Source organism: Leptonotus elevatus, chromosome 13 (genome assembly GCF_054856555.1).
Source record: "Leptonotus elevatus isolate MCC_2025b chromosome 13, RoL_Lele_1.0, whole genome shotgun sequence".
NCBI lineage: Eukaryota > Metazoa > Chordata > Actinopteri > Syngnathiformes > Syngnathidae > Leptonotus > Leptonotus elevatus.
The window spans coordinates 6,748,880-6,767,052 of record NC_141251.1 but is presented as its reverse complement, the minus strand read 5'-3'; the positions used below and the strand labels follow the sequence as shown (position 1 = coordinate 6,767,052).

Below are 18,173 nucleotides of genomic sequence, written 5' to 3'. Positions count from 1 at the left end.
AGAAAAGTGTGACCCCGCCAAGGAATGTAAATCTGACACTTAACCAGTGTTACTTCAACACTGTTTTGTGTTTAAAAAAATCGACACTGGTCAACAGCAGTAGTGTTGAAAGTACTCTACAGTAGTGTCAGTGTTAAAAATTTAATTCTGCCAAACTACACTTAACAATTATGAGTCTATTGCACTCGTATCAGTGTTAAAAAATGTAACTCAAACTACACTTTACTCTGGTATATGTTACTTCATTTATATAGCATTTGGGGAGGAGGAGGAGCAGTTGGGGGTCGACTGTCTTGCTCAACGCTACTTTGACATCGTCTCACTGACCTGGGATTGAACCCACGCTTTAAGTGTCGGGAGACGACCATTCTACCTCTAAATCACACCGCCCTGACAGTGCGCTGAAAAAATTCAAAGTTTCTCCTTCAGCAAAAAATGAGGGTGTGGTCAATTTAACACTCAAGGTAGTGCTATTCAGGTTACACCCAACATCCACCCCAACACTCAAGGAAATTTACTCTGACAGTGTAACTTTGTATCGTAACAGTGTTTAAAATAACACTGTACCAGAAAATGCTATGTTTTGGTATTTTTTTGGTCCACACTACTAAATTCTTTGAGTAGATTTCTCCGCATAGTGCAGTTTAGTGTGCAGGGGAAGATGCCACTTCCCAGACAAAAACTTGCTTCCACGTAGAGTATTCAGGTAAATAGAGGACGCTATTGCTACTGCAACCTTGGAAGACAAACCTCAGCTATTCATTAATCATTCATCTTTAATAGATTATGCAAATTCCAGGACATAAAAATCAACAAGATCAATAACAGTGTGGATTTTAATTAGGAGCAAAAAAACATTTCAAGAATGAATATAATCTCATCTCCGCCGCTCCAGTACGGGAGAATAATTTATTGATAATTGGATGCCAGCCTAAGTGAGCGAGGTAATTTTGTATTTTTTTTTTTTTCCTCCAGCCTTGGCTGGCGTACATTCCGATTTGCTAATATCACGCACTAACTACGTAAAGCCAATCAATCTTTGCATAAAAGATGAAGTCATAAAAGCCATCTGAAAGGAATATCTTCTGTCTAATGTTTTAAACGTCCGCATCAAGGTTTGTTGACTCGAAACAGAGTTTTATCATGAAGCCTTTACATTCTGTGGCCCCTGGGCCCCCCCCCCCCCCCCCCCCCCCAGGTGCCTTGGAGGCCACCTGCTATGCGTGTGCTCCCCAGAGCGAGACCGCTTTCATAGGAAGGGTCCGGCAGAAAAAGAAGAAGGGGGGAAAAAAAAAAAGCACACCTTTCTTCTCCTGAGGCCCAACTTTTCTCGGCAAATCCACCTCCCACATACTCAGGAGGAAAAAGGGGGTCTTTCTTTTCTGGGTTGGGGTCTGGGGGGGCTGCAGGGATCATTTGAGAAGGGCCAATGCAATTTTCAATCATGCTGTCCTTGTCTTTACTTCTCTTACACACACACACACACACACACACATGTCCGCTGCACAATTATGGGACTTTTAATAAAAAAAGGCAAGCATATTATTCTCGGAAAACCGAACCTCTCACGGGAAGGAGCCTCAACTGCCACAATGAAACAATATTTCAATTAACCAGCAGCCATCAAAACCTCCAAGAAGCCACAATGCAATCTCGACTGCGCTTATGTGATATGGCGACGACAAGCTATTTATTGCACCGCACCTGCCATTACCTGCTGACTTGCTGTAGATTGGGTTTTTCAAACCATTTGTGGCACATTGTCGTCCATTTATTATTATTATTTTTTTGCAGTACGGGGCATATTCAGTACAGTGGTGCCTAATGACTTGTGTTTTTAAAACAACCACATATCTTCACCTTTATGTCCGCTAGCTTAATGCTAACACATAATAGGCAACCACTATAATGGGGAAACCACCTTCAAAACATTTACAGCCTTATTGTCCTTTTTTTTTTTTTTTTAACACTATGAGACAGAAAACGGGACATATATAGTTGCTAGTTATTAGATAGATGGATAGGTTTTAATTTTAAAATCGGCCCATTCATCCTTCAATTTTTGTCATATCAAAAAAAGCTTGGACATCCCTGCCGCGGATCTTTAGAAGCAATTCTCCTTCTTCTTCTTTTTTTTTTTTTTTTTTGCGGTTCTTTCCCCGCATTTAATCTTTATTAGGGTCTTCCTCTCTTCCCCTCACAATGAGACCAGGCAGCCAGCCGCCGTTAGACTGCAGCCGCTGTCAATCAGCAGGCTATCATAGCCTTTGATGACAAGCGGCGTGTCACAGTGAGAACAGCAGCTGTCTCTTATGTGAAGTGCTCTCCCCTCAATCTGTTAGCGGCCCGATCCCGCTCGAAACACCGGCAGCATGTTAAAGCGCCCCGCGTAGGATTTTTAGCGGCTCAGATCATATCGACGTCGAATTGTATTCCGAAAGAAAAAATAGCTCATCTGGTCGTAACGTTTTAGCATCTCTGGAAAATGCCTTTGCCATAAAAGAAGAGCTAGTCAGAAGGGGGAGGTTGATGCGCGTAGGAGTGAAAGGTTGGGAATAGTCAATCGTGGAAAGAGTTGTGTTTATCTCCTAAGCTTTAAACTTTAATCTCTAATGTGCAAGAATATGGCTAATTATCACTGTTATCATGCCGTGTTATTGCAAGCCATAAACACTATTTTTAGTCATCAGATGTTACTACCTTGATAGTGCACACTAAAGGCCCCTTTAATGGAAAATGGAATGAGTTGGAACGTCAGTGGGAAAACAACAAAAAAGCGCTTTCGGAAAATTGTATGGCTTGACGATCAAAGGGGGATTGAAGAAGAGGGGGGGGGGCTATAAACGGATATATCAGGTTAATGTTGTTGGTTTACTGTGCACAGTGGATGGGGGCGGCGGTCAAAATGTACCTGTCACAACCGAGTAGCTCTGGGAGACGCTGGAGGCGAGGTCGGAGCTGCCGCTGCTGGAGAGGCTCGGCTTCACGTCTTCCAGGCCGGCGTTGAGGGGCGGAAGTGAGTACTCGTTCGCCTGCGTCAATGCACAGCAAATACAATCAACAAAAAGGGGCATTTCACATTTCAAAGTGTCCGCTGAATCGCTGCCATTTGCGGGGAAATTAAAGGTGTAAATGCACAATGAAATCAACTGTAAGATATTGTTATTGATTTATTATGCACATTTATCACATTACTTATTTAATAAATACAATTTAAAAGATTGATTTAAACTACCTTGAAAATTTGCATTTATTGTCTGTCCCTGTTTCCTAAAATGTATTAATTAAGTCCCCAAACTGTTTATTACAATGAAATATAATAACTAAAATTCCTTAGAAATGATGTGTATTTTTTCCATATTTATGTTGCTAATTACAACACTAAGAACTATTGTTTAAATGGGGTGACCCATTTGGGAATATTCCAGAAGTCACATGACCTCGGGAAGGCCAAAAGTAAGCTCACTTATTTATGTTTGTGTATATTCAATTATATTTCAAACCATAACTGAGGGAGTTAAAAGCTTTACACACTTCTGCCACCTTCATTATTCGTTATTATTTTCCAACATAATGAACACAGATTTTCCAGAACCAATGATACGATTTTTTTTTCGAAATTCTCGGTTTGTTGTACTCGGGTGGAAAATGGCCATTCCAACCAGTCTCAGCATTTTGACACTGTAATTTTTGGGAAATCTTGTCAACTTGCTACTATAAGATCAAACGTATAATGTATATAAAATATTGATATCAGCAATGTAATGTTTGCACTATTTTGCACCACAACTGAGTTTTAAAATCTGTATATAAAATTATTTCAAAATTACATTACTGTATATTACGACGGCGTGTTAGGGCCACGTATAATTTATTATTATTATTAGTTTTTATATGGGGGGTAATATTCTGAGAAAAAAACTCAGAAACGTACGAGAAATACACGATTGCCATAAAGAAGAGCTAGTCAGAAATTGCTTTAGCAGAGATTAGATTTTGAAGCATTTAAGTTCATTTGCTAAAATGTATACAGTATTTACTTGCATATTTACGTTTCCAGAATTATTAATTTACACATTCATACATTTTGGTATTTTTTTGTACATGTCGCTAAGTTGATGTGTCGAATCCGCTGCTCTCCGTCATTCACTTGCTTTTACGTAAAGTATGCTAGCTTCTGATTGGTTAGTGTTTAGTCAGCTGATAGGAGATCAGGAAGTGTTGTCGCTCAAGCTGCCGTGTATGATGAGTAAAGTTTAAATTAAGAATGAATCCGTCTCCATCCTGCCTTTTCATTTTTAAACAATGTTCCATTAACGACCAACGAATCCTCACATTAGACTATATTTACGCTACGTGCATTTGTCATAACTTTCTGAGTTTTTTTAAAGTGGCAAATTTGCACGTTTTTTTTTATATACGTGGCCCTAATACGCCATCGTAGAAATTTTTTTTTTGTTCTTTTTCTATGTTTTTTTTTGTTTAGTTTTTTGACAGACTACCGTTTACCATAAAGTGATTCATTTCATACCATGATCTAAATTTGTGGCTATTCACCGAGCGCCCCTATTTTGACATGCCGTCTCCTCGTATTTCTTATTGTGATTCCTTCCGTATAGTTCCTGTGACAACCAACGCTCCTTCCTGCGCTTTTACCGAGATCCTATGATGTATGCATGCATTAGGCCTTGTCTGCAGGAAAAGGAAAGGCAGGCAAGTAGAGGCAGAGCGGAATGAGAGAGGGATTGGGAGAAGAGTGAAAGGACGGGGGTGTCAGCTGGCGCTTTGTGCTCCACTGCAGTCATCCCTGTGACCAGTCAAGGGAGGAGACATTCAGGGCTTTGTTGCAGGAGAGACATGTGGTTGTGTTTTTTTTAAAGGAGAGCGCCCCAAAAAAAAAAAGAAAAAAAAAAAAGCCTCTTGTGCTTTACCTTTTAAGACACCTAAAAGTGGGTTGATGGAACATCTTCTGACCTTGAATTCACATTTTATGGCGGCGCATAGGTATGCTGCTTGCCTTGAATAGAATCGCATTGATCTTCTTTGAGTTGTGTGTGATGACACTTCCTGGCCAGCCTCTTCTTCAAGGGGATAAGTGTGTGTGTGCACAGTGCTTATATCAGAGGGCATCTGTTTGTCTCAATGGGACGGGGTCCCTCAGGGGCGAGCCGCTGACCCCGGCCTTGTCCGCCTCTATCCCAGATAAACTCTAATTGTCTGCTTACAACTGTTCCCTGGCATTAGGCTGGATGTTCCTCTCTATTCCGCCGGGCCTCCGCAGCACAAGAGCCATTTTGTCATGCAGATGAGCTGTGGGCAGGGCCGGGGCCGGGGCCGGGGCCGGGGCCGGGTGGGTGGGTGGGGGTGGAGGGCGAGTGGCGAGCTCGGTGGGGCCCGAATGACCCGACCACATGGCTGCCAGAAGTGTGGGAGGGATGAGGCCTATTGAGCCCGGCCTCTTCAAAATGGCTTTTTAATGCTGTGACGCAGACACCAGACAAGCCCCTTAATAGCAAGTGTACCCCACCTTTTTCAGAAAAGGAGGGGGTGTTGCCAACAGGGGAAAAAAAAAAAAAGAGGAGTCGCACACAAAGAGTGCAAAGCAACCTGATTAATATTGCCTTAAATTAAAACTGATTTTTCTCGACCCATTTCTGATGCCATTTTTAGCTCCCCCTTCCCTCGCTCCTCCACCTTTTTTAATACCTCCTCCTGCGCTCTTTGTGATTGCAAGTCATTTCCAATTCGTTTTGGTATTGATCTTGCCGTAGAAATCACTTTGGTAATTAGCTGCATTAGGGACTGTATAGCAGGCTGCGGGGCTGTCCCTCTGATTTATCGCCGCTGTAATTCCCAGCGATCGCACAGAGATGAAAATGAACTCAATTAGGGCAGCGCTCAGGCTGCCTGCGCACCCACATAGAGTTCGCACGGCAAAATTAATAGTCTCTTGTTGTTTAACTCCGGGATTAATGTAAATAAAGGTTAGCCACTATAAGAGGCTGCAGGTTTTCCACGCAGCTGCGAATGGAAGATCTTATTCGAGCTCATACTGAAAAGCTGCAGAAGCTTGTCAGCAAATATGCAAACAACAACTCACCTGCTCGGGTTTGATGTGTTCGGAAGTGGGGAAGACATCCGGGTAGGAGGGGCGTTCGAACACGCGGTCCAAGGCCTCCAACTGCTGTTGGGTGAACGCATCCGCTCGCAGGTGCTTCCTTAAACTTTCCATGCTGCCCTGAGATTCGTTGCCCGGGCCTGAGCCGTCTGAGCCGCCTAAGAATCGAAGTAAAGGACAGAAGTCAGAACAGCGGGTCTCGTTTCACACGGGTGAAAAATCCATTTCAGAAAAATGGTGCACATTTTGGATTACACAACAATACTTAACCAATAACCATATTTATAATTACATATGTAAAAACAAATTTTTCCACTTGCTGTCGACTGAAGATGACATCACATGTGCTGAGGAAATAGGTAACAACCAATCATGGCTTATCTGTTTTCTGGGTTTGGTCATCATACTGAGCCATGATTGGTCGTTATTCGTTACCTATTTTCTCAGCACAGGTGATGTCATCTTCAGTCAACAGCAAGTGGAAAAAAATTGTTTTTGAAGTGGAAGTCAACCATAAACATTTCTTGACAATATTATGTTCTATGTGACGTCACTAGTCTAAACATGACATTCATTTGTGGAATATGACTTATGGAGCAAAATCCAGCCGTTCTTGTCGGCCATTTTGCCACTTCTGACGCTGCGCTGATTGGTTGTTACCTGAGACCTGAGCAACTGTGAAGTCATCTTCAGTCGACAGCAAATAGCAAAATGGCCGCCCCCTGAGATGGATAAAAACGGCTGGATTTTGCTGCTTAACTCATATTCCACTAACACAGTTTTAACCAGAATACCATATTTAGACCAGTGGGGCTGCATAGAATATATTATTGTAACAAATAAGAATAATTGAGGGTAGACTTCCCCTTTACCGAGTTAAGGCCAGGTTCTTATTCACCAATTTTGAAAGCAACTGGCCAAAAAGTGAAGAGAACCAAGATTCAAGGAGGACCAATGTGTCCGGGCCAAAAGCATGCTACTGATACTTTTGCCTCTTCACTGTATGTTCCCAAAAGCCAAGGGTATAAATGCTGAGCCTTTGGAGGTACCACCTCAGTGACAAGCGACTGAACCCCCAGCCACAAGGATATACTTTTTTCTTTTCATTTTTTTTTTTTAACAGAGGCTTTCAGCCTCCCATATCCCAAGAGGCTTTGTGAGATAAGCACCAGGCAAACGTGTTTTTGAGCAAAACGTGAGTGAGAGCGATGGCACGACGAGGAGCAGCAGCAGTAAATTGCGATGGGGAACAACCTGCACGTCTGCCTTTTTTTTTTCTTTTTTTTTTTCCACCTCGACTCTGCCTCGCACACTCAGGCAGCTCCCGCGTCCTCCACCTCTCCTCGGCGGCCGCCATCAGCACGGTCATCATGTGATAGGTCTAGGGTAATTGATGGATTACCTTCAGCGCAAATATATACTTGTAAAGGAGAGCGCGTGTTTCTGGGAGTGGGTGCGGGGGGAGTTTGTGGGGCCGTCAGGGTCATAATTCAGGATTACCAACACACACCTGAAATACTCTCATGCGCACAACTGATATCCTTTTATACATCATACTGAAATAGCCTCATATAACTAGACTATACCGGAAATGCACACGTAGTGTACTGAAATACATGTCTTAGTATTGCTCATGAGAGTATTTCAGAAGTGTGTGAGTGTGTTTCAGTTGTGTGTGTATGTGTGAGAAAGTGTTTCATTAGTGTATGTGTGAGAGTGTTTCAGTAGTGGATCTCAGCAGAAAAAACTGTGATATGTATGAGAACATTTCAATAATGTATATGAGTGAGTAGTTTATGTGAGAGCATTTCAGTCGTGTGTAAGAATCTTTTTGTCATGTTTATGTGAAAGCATTTGAGTTGTGTACGAGTATTTTAGTAGTACATGCAAACAAAAATGAGGAGTGCATGTGAGAGTCTTTTAGTAGTTTAGTGAGAGTGCTTTTTTCAGAAGTGTATGAGTGAGAAAAAACATTGGGATAATTTCAGTAGTGTGTGTGAGATTGTTGCAGTTATGAATATGTGAAAAAAATCAGTCATGGATATGAGAGTTTCAATTGTGTATATATAGTGTATATGAGAGCATTTCACGAGTATGTGAGTGTTCCAGTAGTGTGTGTGAGTGTGTTTCCTTTCACATTAAACAAGTGTTTCTGTGATGTGCATGAGAGCATTAGTGTGTGAGTGTTTCGATAGGGGCTGTGAGAGTATTATGAGAGTGTCTCACAGGATTTTAAGTTGCGTGTGCATGGGAGGGCATCAAAATAACAGGGTGATAGCCTTTTCGGAGTTGTGCCGAGTGAGAATGTTCCAATAGTGAGATGAGTGAGAAGAAAATCAGTCGTGTGAGAGTATTTCAGTAGAATGCATGAGAGTTCCAGGAATGTGAATGAAAGTGTTTCATTGCATTGTGTTTGAGTGTTTCAGTAGTATTGTGAGTGTTTCCTTGGTATGTGTGAGAGCATTTCGGTTGTGTGTGTGTGAGAGGTAATCCTGAATTATGTCCTAAGAAAGTGTGCCTGGCAATTGCATCCACAGCCTCGCATTGTGCCAGCGGGAAATGGAGAGCCATTATTTAACGCTACTATTTCCTCCTGAACGTATTCGCCTTCCCTCTTCCTCTCTCCGCCAGCGCATATTGCCTGTCGTCCGGGAAGCGGAATGGAGTGTGGTCCGAAAGACGACGGGGCGCCGAGGGCAAGCATATGCATTTCCTCACACAGTCACCCTCTATATAAACAAATGAGCCCTCTCCCTTCTCCTGATCTCTGACCCCATCTACCACCGCTAAGGCACACTCATCACGGCTGGAGCCCAAAAATAAAAAATAAAAATCTGTAGGTAACCCGTCCGGCATTCCAGGGACCTCCACTCCAATGCCCCGTATCGCACCGCCCGTCCTCCCTCCCTCTCTCCTTTCCTCCGCCAACAGCGGATGAGGGCTTAGCTCCCGTACAAATCTGTCATTCTAAATTTGCAGCAGATTATGTTCTCTCCTGGGCGAGCCGGCGGTGATATATGATATGCAAGTCCACTATTGATTGCCTGATCTGCCAGCGGAGGAGGGAGGCGAAATGAACTTGGAATGAACACCATGCCTCAACTCATTGTGCGTATAATACTCTACTTAATCCCACATTTTTCTGTGCTATGGAATTCAATTGATCAATCATGTTCCACTGATGGTACCATTTCAGGGGCGTTATTGCCATTCTGCTCGGCTGCTTGACCTTTTTTCAATGGCTGAGGCCAGGGGATGAACCTGGCTCGCACCAAGAAATAGATCCACGGGGGGAATGCAATAGAGGGCGGCAATTGGCTGTGAGTGGGTGTATGTGTAGACGAAATGGAGGCCGTGATGGCTGTGTTTTACGGGAAAAATACAGTGTATTGACTTGTGTTTTGTGGTACACATGGGAGAGTGTTGTTTTTTTTCTCGCATCCACCAAACAGCTTATGTTTTTTGTTTGTTTACGGTTTTACGCGAAAGAAAGAAAGAAAGAAAGAAACTTAACAAATATGCATGCCAATTTTATTTTACTCAGGGAGTTAACTATTGTGAAATGCATTTAGTAAACGTATCTATAATAAATATCTTGATCCACATAAGAGATTTAAATGATTAAAAAATATCTGTAAAATGACGCATTAAAATCAAATTAAAATTAAAACTTAAAAATTTAAAAAATTAAGAAAAAATAAGACTTTGTTTCCAATGTACACTTTTAGAACAGTTGGGTCAACAATAACCATTGAAATCAATTAATCATTGAAACCAAAATGTTTGGTTAAATAACCCCCCAAAAGCAAAAACAAACATTCTAAACATTTGGGTCAACAATAATCCAGTTCGGGTCAAAACTGGACTGATCCACTACTTGGGTCAATTTTACCCTTTTTTTTTTTTATTGTTTTGTACAAAACTGAGTCAATTAAAAGATTTTTTGGGAGTTTGCTTTTATATAAAACGACCCAATTTTTGGGGTGGTTGTTCTCCATTACAACCCCAATAAATTGGGTCAAATTGACCCAAGTAGTGACTTGCTCCATTTTTGACCCAACTGTTGTGTATTATTAATTTGCCCCAACTTTTTAGTTGAAATGAATAACCCAAAAATTTGGGTCGGTCCCTTGTTGACCCAATTTGGGTTATTTTTGGGAGCTCCTTACTGTTGGTTGCTCATCCGTCACGTTACCTCCTCACTTAGATGTTTAAATAAGAACCCCAAGTTGTTCTGTAAATGTTGGCATATAAGTTAGATCTAGTTTAGCTAGCTAGCTAACTGGGCAATGTAGTGGTAGAAATGTGGTTAATAAAAATAAATACTGCAAGTAACTCAATATCACTGAAGTTCTTTTTATATAGCGGGGGAGGGGGAAATGATGTCTCACCCCAAAATGTCACTTTTATGCTACACACAAATAATCACTAACACAGAAGTAGTAGAAAGCAGTTTTCCGTTTTCATGAAAGGCATAAGTCTAGCGTGGTCTAAATCTACGCAGAGGCGGGTTAGACTGGGTGTTGGTATTTTAGCTATAGTCGCTTTAACTTGCGTCAAATTTAGTGCTGCACTAAATTCAAATGTTTGTAGTTTAAGGAGTTAGCCAAATATTTTATCTGCAACTTCTTATCATGTAGCTAAAATTGCTTCATATCACCGAGCCTAGAAAAAAATAGCGCCAAACAGAATCATTAGCGAGGGTTAGCGAATCGCAGACATTTTCTTTCTGCTTCCATTTTCAAGTGAAATGTGTTCATTTTTCATCAATTTCACCTATTATGCTTCTGAAGCCATTGCCAATTTGTAGCATGACAACAACAAAAAAAAGACAGACACGGCCTTTCAGTGGAATTAATAGTAAATCATGCATTTTCAGAATTCCCCATTAGGGGCTGATGTTTGACATATATCATATAAGATGGCTGCAATAAATCAGATTCATCCTTTTGACAGTCAGCGTGTCAAGTGGAGTGTGAAGCCTAACTGTCAGTGTGTGTGCGTGTACGTGCGTGTGCGTGTGTGTGTGTGTCTCATTGACTGGTCTGTTTCATTTTCTCCGTGGTTTTTGCAATCCCTCTGGGTGTCTCAGCAGGTATCCTCGCTATCACTCCCACAGCACCAGCTGACTGTGTTCCTCAGTCTTAACGCCGGCGTGCGAGGAGATAAGCCCAGATAAAAAAACAAGACATGTCAAAACAGACTTTCACACGGCGTCCCTAAAGCAACGTGCGTTAATAACCCTCTTTGATCACCCCTGCAGAGCAGATGGATGTTTTCGCTTTCTCAGACTCCCACTGACAAACACCGGCTCGTCTTTACAGAAACCGCCAAATCGTGGCGAAAACAATTAGCCCGGGCGCGTTTTGGGAAATTTGCGCCGGCATCGATCCAAGGTGTAGCCGCTCACAATGCTATCAAACGTCGCTCTGTTTTGCTTTGTCCCCCAAAGGGGGGATGTAAATGTCCTGCGGTGGCACGGTGGCGCTCTCATGTCCTTCTTTCATCTCCGCACTTCTCTGATAAGATAACCGAAGGGGGAGATCCAGGCGGGGAGCTTGTTTGAAAGGCAAATGAATTCCTACGCAGCGCCTCACTGCAAATCATCGGCTTTCCCACATCACGGGGCCTTTCCTCGTCCGTCCTCCGCTGATAGCTGGCATCATCACAAATTGTGGATCATTTGTTGAATGTTTTTTTTTTTTTTTTTTTTCTTCAAACACATTTAGAGAAGAAATAGGAGGGGAGCACAAACAAAGTGGTATACCCAGAGGGTGAACACTGCTTCCCTGTAAGCTAGCTATATTTATGAAACCTCTGATGCGGAAATGAGAGCGGTGGCTACGGTGGGGGGAGGGCGAAGCGGTACAGAGAGAGAGAGAGAGAGAGAGGCAGCACTGCCTGGGCTGTTAAGATCCTGTTATGTTACATCGTGTTTAAGAGCTTTATTAATTCGATTTAGCACCATCAGCCAGTTTACTGACTGTCAGCGGGCGTCAAGATGCTGCTTGATGCTTACACTCACGTCCTGTACTCCCCTCCCCCCCCCCTTTTTTTTCCTATTTAATTTCAAGTCTGGATGTTAATCTAAATAGAAGTAGGCTAATACACACAATGTCAAATGAAGAAAACGAGAAGGCTATTAATTAGATGACTGCTTTAGATGCAAAGACTGAATTTGTATTTGGAACAAGCTCAATTTACGCACCCTGTAAAATAAGCCTGAACGATTTTGGAAAAATAATCAAATTGCATTTTTTTTCTTTGTGATTTTTTAAACTTTTTTTTTGGGGGGGGGGGGCATTAATTTTTGAGCAAACACAAGCAATAAATTCGTCTGTCTTACAATATACATTTTCAGATTTATTATGTGTAAATGATTTTTGCTCTTGTAAAGGTACTGAGCCATGAATATAATATGAAAAGAGTTTATTTACTCTATGTACTTATATTAGAGTTCTTATCTCACCGAGCACTTTGACTTAAGCGTTCACTACGACAGCTTCACAAAATTCTACCCAGCAAGTGTAGCATAAACGTAAGTCTCGAATGCAAAGTGAAGTAACAACACGTTTGTGTCTTGATACATGTTGTAAAAACGACTCACAACTGTGCAATGTTCATTTGTGGAGAGATATGACGTTAGCTATTTTTTTACCATTTCACTTTTCCTGATTTTATTTTATTTTATTTATTTATTTGCGACCAGTGACACATTTTATCATCCAACATGAGTCCCCCTGTCTCCCAGTAATGTAAGAAATTGAGCACCTTATTACTGGGCTGATTTCTATGACTACAGCATGCCGTTAGCTAGCTAGCTAGCTAGCTAGCTATGCCTATACTAGCTAGCTATGCCTTTACAACAATTTACACAACAGCTCAGTAGTGCTAATTTTATCGGGTATTTTTAAATTAAGTCTCAGTTTTAGTCCAGTTTCAATCCCACTTATTAATTTTTTATCATAGTTAGTCAACCTCATCCTGTTTTTATTTAGTCAACTTTTAGTCGACTATAAATCTAGCAATTTAGTCTTTATTTTAGTCCAAGAAAACATAATTTTATTCATCTAGTTTTAGTCAACAAAAACTGTAAAATTTTTGTTGAGTTTTAGTCATGACGATCATTTTACCCCTATAGATTTTTTCTCTGAAAATAATGTTGAACATTTCGTATCTATTTCTCATTAAATTTTCTCATCTTTTTGTATTTTGTATTCAGTATTATCAACAAGTGGCTATACTATGGCTCCATGCTATGAGCTAACAAGTTAGTTAGTTAGTTTAGTTAGTATTAGTTAGCGGTTGGATTAACATTATTGTTGGAACATTATAGCCGTTGGATTAATGTTACATTATAACTATAATTTACTTCTTTCTTTTTCTTTTTTTTTCACCTTGAATCCATCCCGTTTGTCCCGTGTTTGTGCATGTTGCACTCGTTAGCTGCAGATTTGACAGTGTCACAGTGACAGATTAGCAGAAACAGGATTTTACAAAAAAAAAAAAATCATCTTTGTTTATGAACTAAAATGCACATAGATTTTAGTCCAAGTTTTATTAAGTGAAGTACATTTTCCTCTCGTTTTCATTAGCCGACGAAAATGCATACTGATTTAGTCACAGTTTTTGTTTATTAATGAGGGTTTTAGTCTAGTCTAGTTTTATTGCAGTAAAAAATGTGTGTTTTGACGAAATGAACACTACAGCTCAGTATCATTAGCCTGCTGCCCGTCTGTTAGCTTGTGAGCTAGCTGCTGGCTAGCGCCTCTCGTGGAGTTGCCGTGCCATAAAGAGCCCTGCGACGATCCATGCACACCGCCACCCGCAACGTCTTCTTCTTCAGGGGGTCGCCACAGCGAATCAGTCTAATCCAGCAAATCCCAAAGTCCTCACTGTTGTTGGTCAATCTTGTTCATTTTCAACACTATGCAACATACAATCAAACTGACATCATTGAAACCTAAAAAAAAAATGTTCATTTAAAGATTCATTTATTTTTACCTTACAGGGGCTTTAATTAGGAAATTAAAATTTCCCATGCAGACAGTTATGTAGCGCACCCCTGTCCTGTCCTGCTTTTATACGACTTCTCATTTGCTCGGCTCTCCAGAACCAGCCCGCCGTTTAGCATTTTAGAGTTTTTTGTGGAAACATAATTATTCCCCTCGCCTTTTTCTCCCTCCTCAAGCTGAGTAATGCGCCGCTCCATTAATTCTCAGCGTCGCTGCCCATAATTGACTTTTCCCTGACATGATTCCTTCTCCATCCAGCGAATTGCCTCTCCGTATATGAAGATATATACATTTATGTGCGTTTGTATCGTAAAGGGTGCCACTGTTTACAACTGCGTCGCGACAAGCCGTGTTGTGAATGCAAATGGTTAACACGCGCAAGGACCCCGCAAATAAGACGACGTTGATAAGAAGAAGCGGGAGGAGGGGGACACCCTTTTGTGTCCTCTTCTAACGCGGTGGCCGCTTCTTGTCTCCATGTTACGCTCTGCGGACCCTCTCATACCTGCGCCTTCTCTCTCTCTCTCTTCCGACCCCCCACCCCCCTCCCGCCTTCCCATCGTGGCACTCATGATGCTATTTATTTCTCTTTTGCCGTGGGTGCATTTATTTTCCAAAGCGCTGCGCTATTGACTCATTGTCACGGACTGGCTTGGCTAGCCAACCAGCGGAGGCTCAGGTTAAAAGCCACACGCTAACTGATTTAAACTCGGCCGGCGGGTCGCGTGTGTTAAAAGCTACACACGCCGCACAATCATTTCGACACGGCCCAATATCGCATGCGAACAAATCAAAACACAGACCCCTGTAATCAGTTGGGCTTGGCTCCTGCATACAGTCTCCTGCTTTTATGTCACGACTTAACAACCCCGCCAGGCCGTATTTTCATTTTTCTCATCAGCTTCCTCTGCACCCGTGCTACAATCGCAAGTTATGACCTTTGTTCTCTCTCTGATTTATCACTGTAGCTCCCGACTGGCCTGTCCTCCCGAGAGCTCCGCTGGACTCCATTCTGGATGTGAGCCGAGCCAAACCTGAGGTCACATCAACCCGCCCTGGCCCCAAGTACTGGAGTCGAAGGTAAATCTACATCAAGCTGTCTCGCGTTTTTAATGAGCTCCCAACTTTATATGAGCCGCTGGAAGCGCACCACAAGACACAAATGCACAGCATTTGTCACTTTCTTAGTTGGTAACTTGGAAAAACTACAAAGTCAAGGTATCACTGTACATCCCATGATGCATTGGGCCAATACAGCAAGTGAATGACTAATGTTGTTGTTGTTGTTGAGCAATGATGTCATCAACCTGCGACATACTGTAGCAACTGTGTTCGGAATCATTCAGTCATTCCCTACGCCATAATTACCAGATAACAATTTTGAGGCAACTTTTTAGGGAATGTCCTCTGAAATATATAATAAGTTGGAATAATTCACTCATTCTTGACTCCCTGATGACTACGTAGGTATTTTTTGTTGACTTTTTAGGAAACTTATCCAGGTCCACTAAATGAAAATTCCGTCATTTACACATTCCATACATAAAAAAACACTCTACATACTATCCATAATGAATATACAGAGATTTTTCATTGACGTTTTAGTAAACTATAAAGTATAGCCACACATAACTATATAGTCCACACAACCTCTCACTGACCTGTGACCTTGCTACTCCAGAAAAGTGACTTTTTCATAACGCAGTGTTGGTTTGTTTTTCCTCAGGCACATAGTTTGCTCGCATCAATTTAGGAGCACAAAGTGGAGCTAAAGACAGATGATTTTTTGCACAGATAATATTTATCAAGTACTACTGTTAACGAATATGGCAAAAAAAGTGATTGTTTTATTTTTTATTTTATTTTTGCTTTTAAACTTCACCTAAAAGTTATATACAAATTGTACCTAATGAATGTTTGAATACTAGTAGTTCTAAAAAACTTACTAGTAAAGTAAAGATAGTCCGATATGTTTTTTTTCCCTGGGTTGATATAGATACCAATTAATAATAGTGAAGGAGGCCGATAACCAATGTTTGGAGAAAATATTCATTTTCAGTAAATAGAAAAAAAAATACTGGTGTCAGAACTCCGGACTTTGTTGAAATGTCTTAAAGCGTATATATATATATTGAACAACTTTTTTTTTTTTAAATCTTAGAAAATAGACATATTTGTTTAACAATTCTAAGAATTCTATGTCTTGAAAAGTTAAATGAAAACTTAAGAAGTAAATACGGTAGCTCCTTTAGATATCGACAGTAAATAATTTTTTTCCATAATTGCAAAATAACTGAAATATTAAACTTTCATGTATCTTTGTGTTAATTTCAACCAAAAACAAAAGGTGCAAAGAGTTCCCAAGGCCATCAGCATCTTTTATGAAATGAACTGAACATTTTATAGTTCCCACGGATTAACACAGTTTTAAATTTATTTTTTATTTTTTATTTTTAAAGGCTATTAGCTACTGATATTCGTCAAAAGGCCAAATATCAGCACTGATAATCGGCCCACCTGATATTTGGTCTAACCCTACTACAAAGTTAAATACAACTGAACTGTACTTTTAGGGTTCCACTAGTAATAGAAGATTTCCGATGACTCTATTTTATATGAATGCCCACTATATAGAAATCCACATGTAGTAATCCTTTGAAACGAGCCCCTGGAAGTGTACCCACGACAGGACACGTGTGACAATGGCACAGCAGTTGTCACCTAATCCTCTTGGCATCCACTCCCAAGGCAGGTTTAAATGACTGAGAGCGAGAGCGCGCGAGTACAACGGGCTAATTTCCCTACTTCGCTTTTAATGCATTTGGCAAGGAGCAACATTCCATTTCCTGTAATGAGATACACAAATAAATCTGGCTATGGATAGATTTGGAGCGGAGTGGCGGCTGCGGCGGCGCTGGCGGCGCTGGCGGCGGGGGCTAAAGGACACCTTCTTCCCAGCGTTGTCGTAATTGGTATCGCTGCTCGCAGACATGCAAACCAATCTCTCCGCAGATAGGGTTGAGACTCTCTTTTTCTTTCCCTCTCCTCCCCTTAAGGCTATTTCTTTTGTCTTTTCGATAGCTTGCACATCCACGATAGATTGAGGGAAAAGGGGGGGGGGGGGGTGTTAATTTGTGAATTAATAGCTTCCTCTCTGCAGAATTGCAAATTCCTTTAAATGTCACCATGTTCGCTGGGTGAAGCGCATTCGGGGGGGTGCCTCGTGCAAATTGTCACGCTTATTTCAAACATATATGCCTGCGCAAATCTAAAAATACATCCACCTTTGACCCTGGTCCCTCAAAACACGCTGCTAAAGTTCATCTTATGATCATTTTCCTCATTTGAAATGAATACCACTCAGTTGTGAAACCGTCATCACCTGGTGATTTTCATCCTGACGCCATTTTCTTGTTTAAAGTAAAAAACATGCACGCAGCCGAACACGTAACATAACACTAATCATTTGCGGGCAATTTCACTCATTAACACTATGCACCATTTGTGGAAATGCACAATTGCTTAATCACCCAAGTCTGAATTATATTGACCAGCATTCCATTAATACATGCAATGTACCCATTCCCATTCATTTGAGCTCAGTTAATTCATTCCTTGAAAGAAAAAAAAACAGCAAGAACATCAAGTCCAGTGATCTGATTAACCCCCCCCCCCCCCCGCCCCTTCAAAAAAAAAAGAGAGGTAGCTTCAACTTACAATGTCCTATTTTCCTCCCGTCCAAGTGGTTGCCAGTCCACAGAACTAAAGAGACAGAAACATAAAATGCTTTAAATGAAACGCTCTTCAGAAAATGTTGACACACACACACACAAACGCACACGCTCGACATCGCTCTGTTGCTACACCTGTTCGGGTCTCCACTGGGGACATGTTAATTCACAGGCATTAAAAAAGCCAATTGTTTGCACGTCCAATAATCTATTAGCCCTCGGGCAGTGTGTGTCCACATTGAGAAAATCTGGCTCGGACCGGTTTGCCTTGCGCTTAATCTTTGAACGTTTCAGCGCGTGTTTTTTCTT

At 41.3% G+C, this 18,173-nt stretch overlaps 1 protein-coding gene across 2 annotated transcripts in view; it reads right to left on the bottom strand.

Annotated features, from left to right (window-relative positions):
- Positions 1–18,173, bottom strand: part of pax2a (paired box 2a) — a 39,115-nt gene that overhangs the window by 10,456 nt on the left and 10,486 nt on the right. For both annotated transcript variants that reach the window (XM_086093475.1, XM_086093476.1), the window contains 3 exons: positions 17,851–17,895; positions 6,101–6,276; positions 2,912–3,032 (listed from right to left, as the gene is read on the bottom strand). In XM_086093475.1, the coding sequence (XP_085949601.1) occupies positions 2,912–3,032; positions 6,101–6,276; positions 17,851–17,895 (342 nt within the window). The remainder of the gene's footprint in view (positions 1–2,911; positions 3,033–6,100; positions 6,277–17,850; positions 17,896–18,173) is intronic.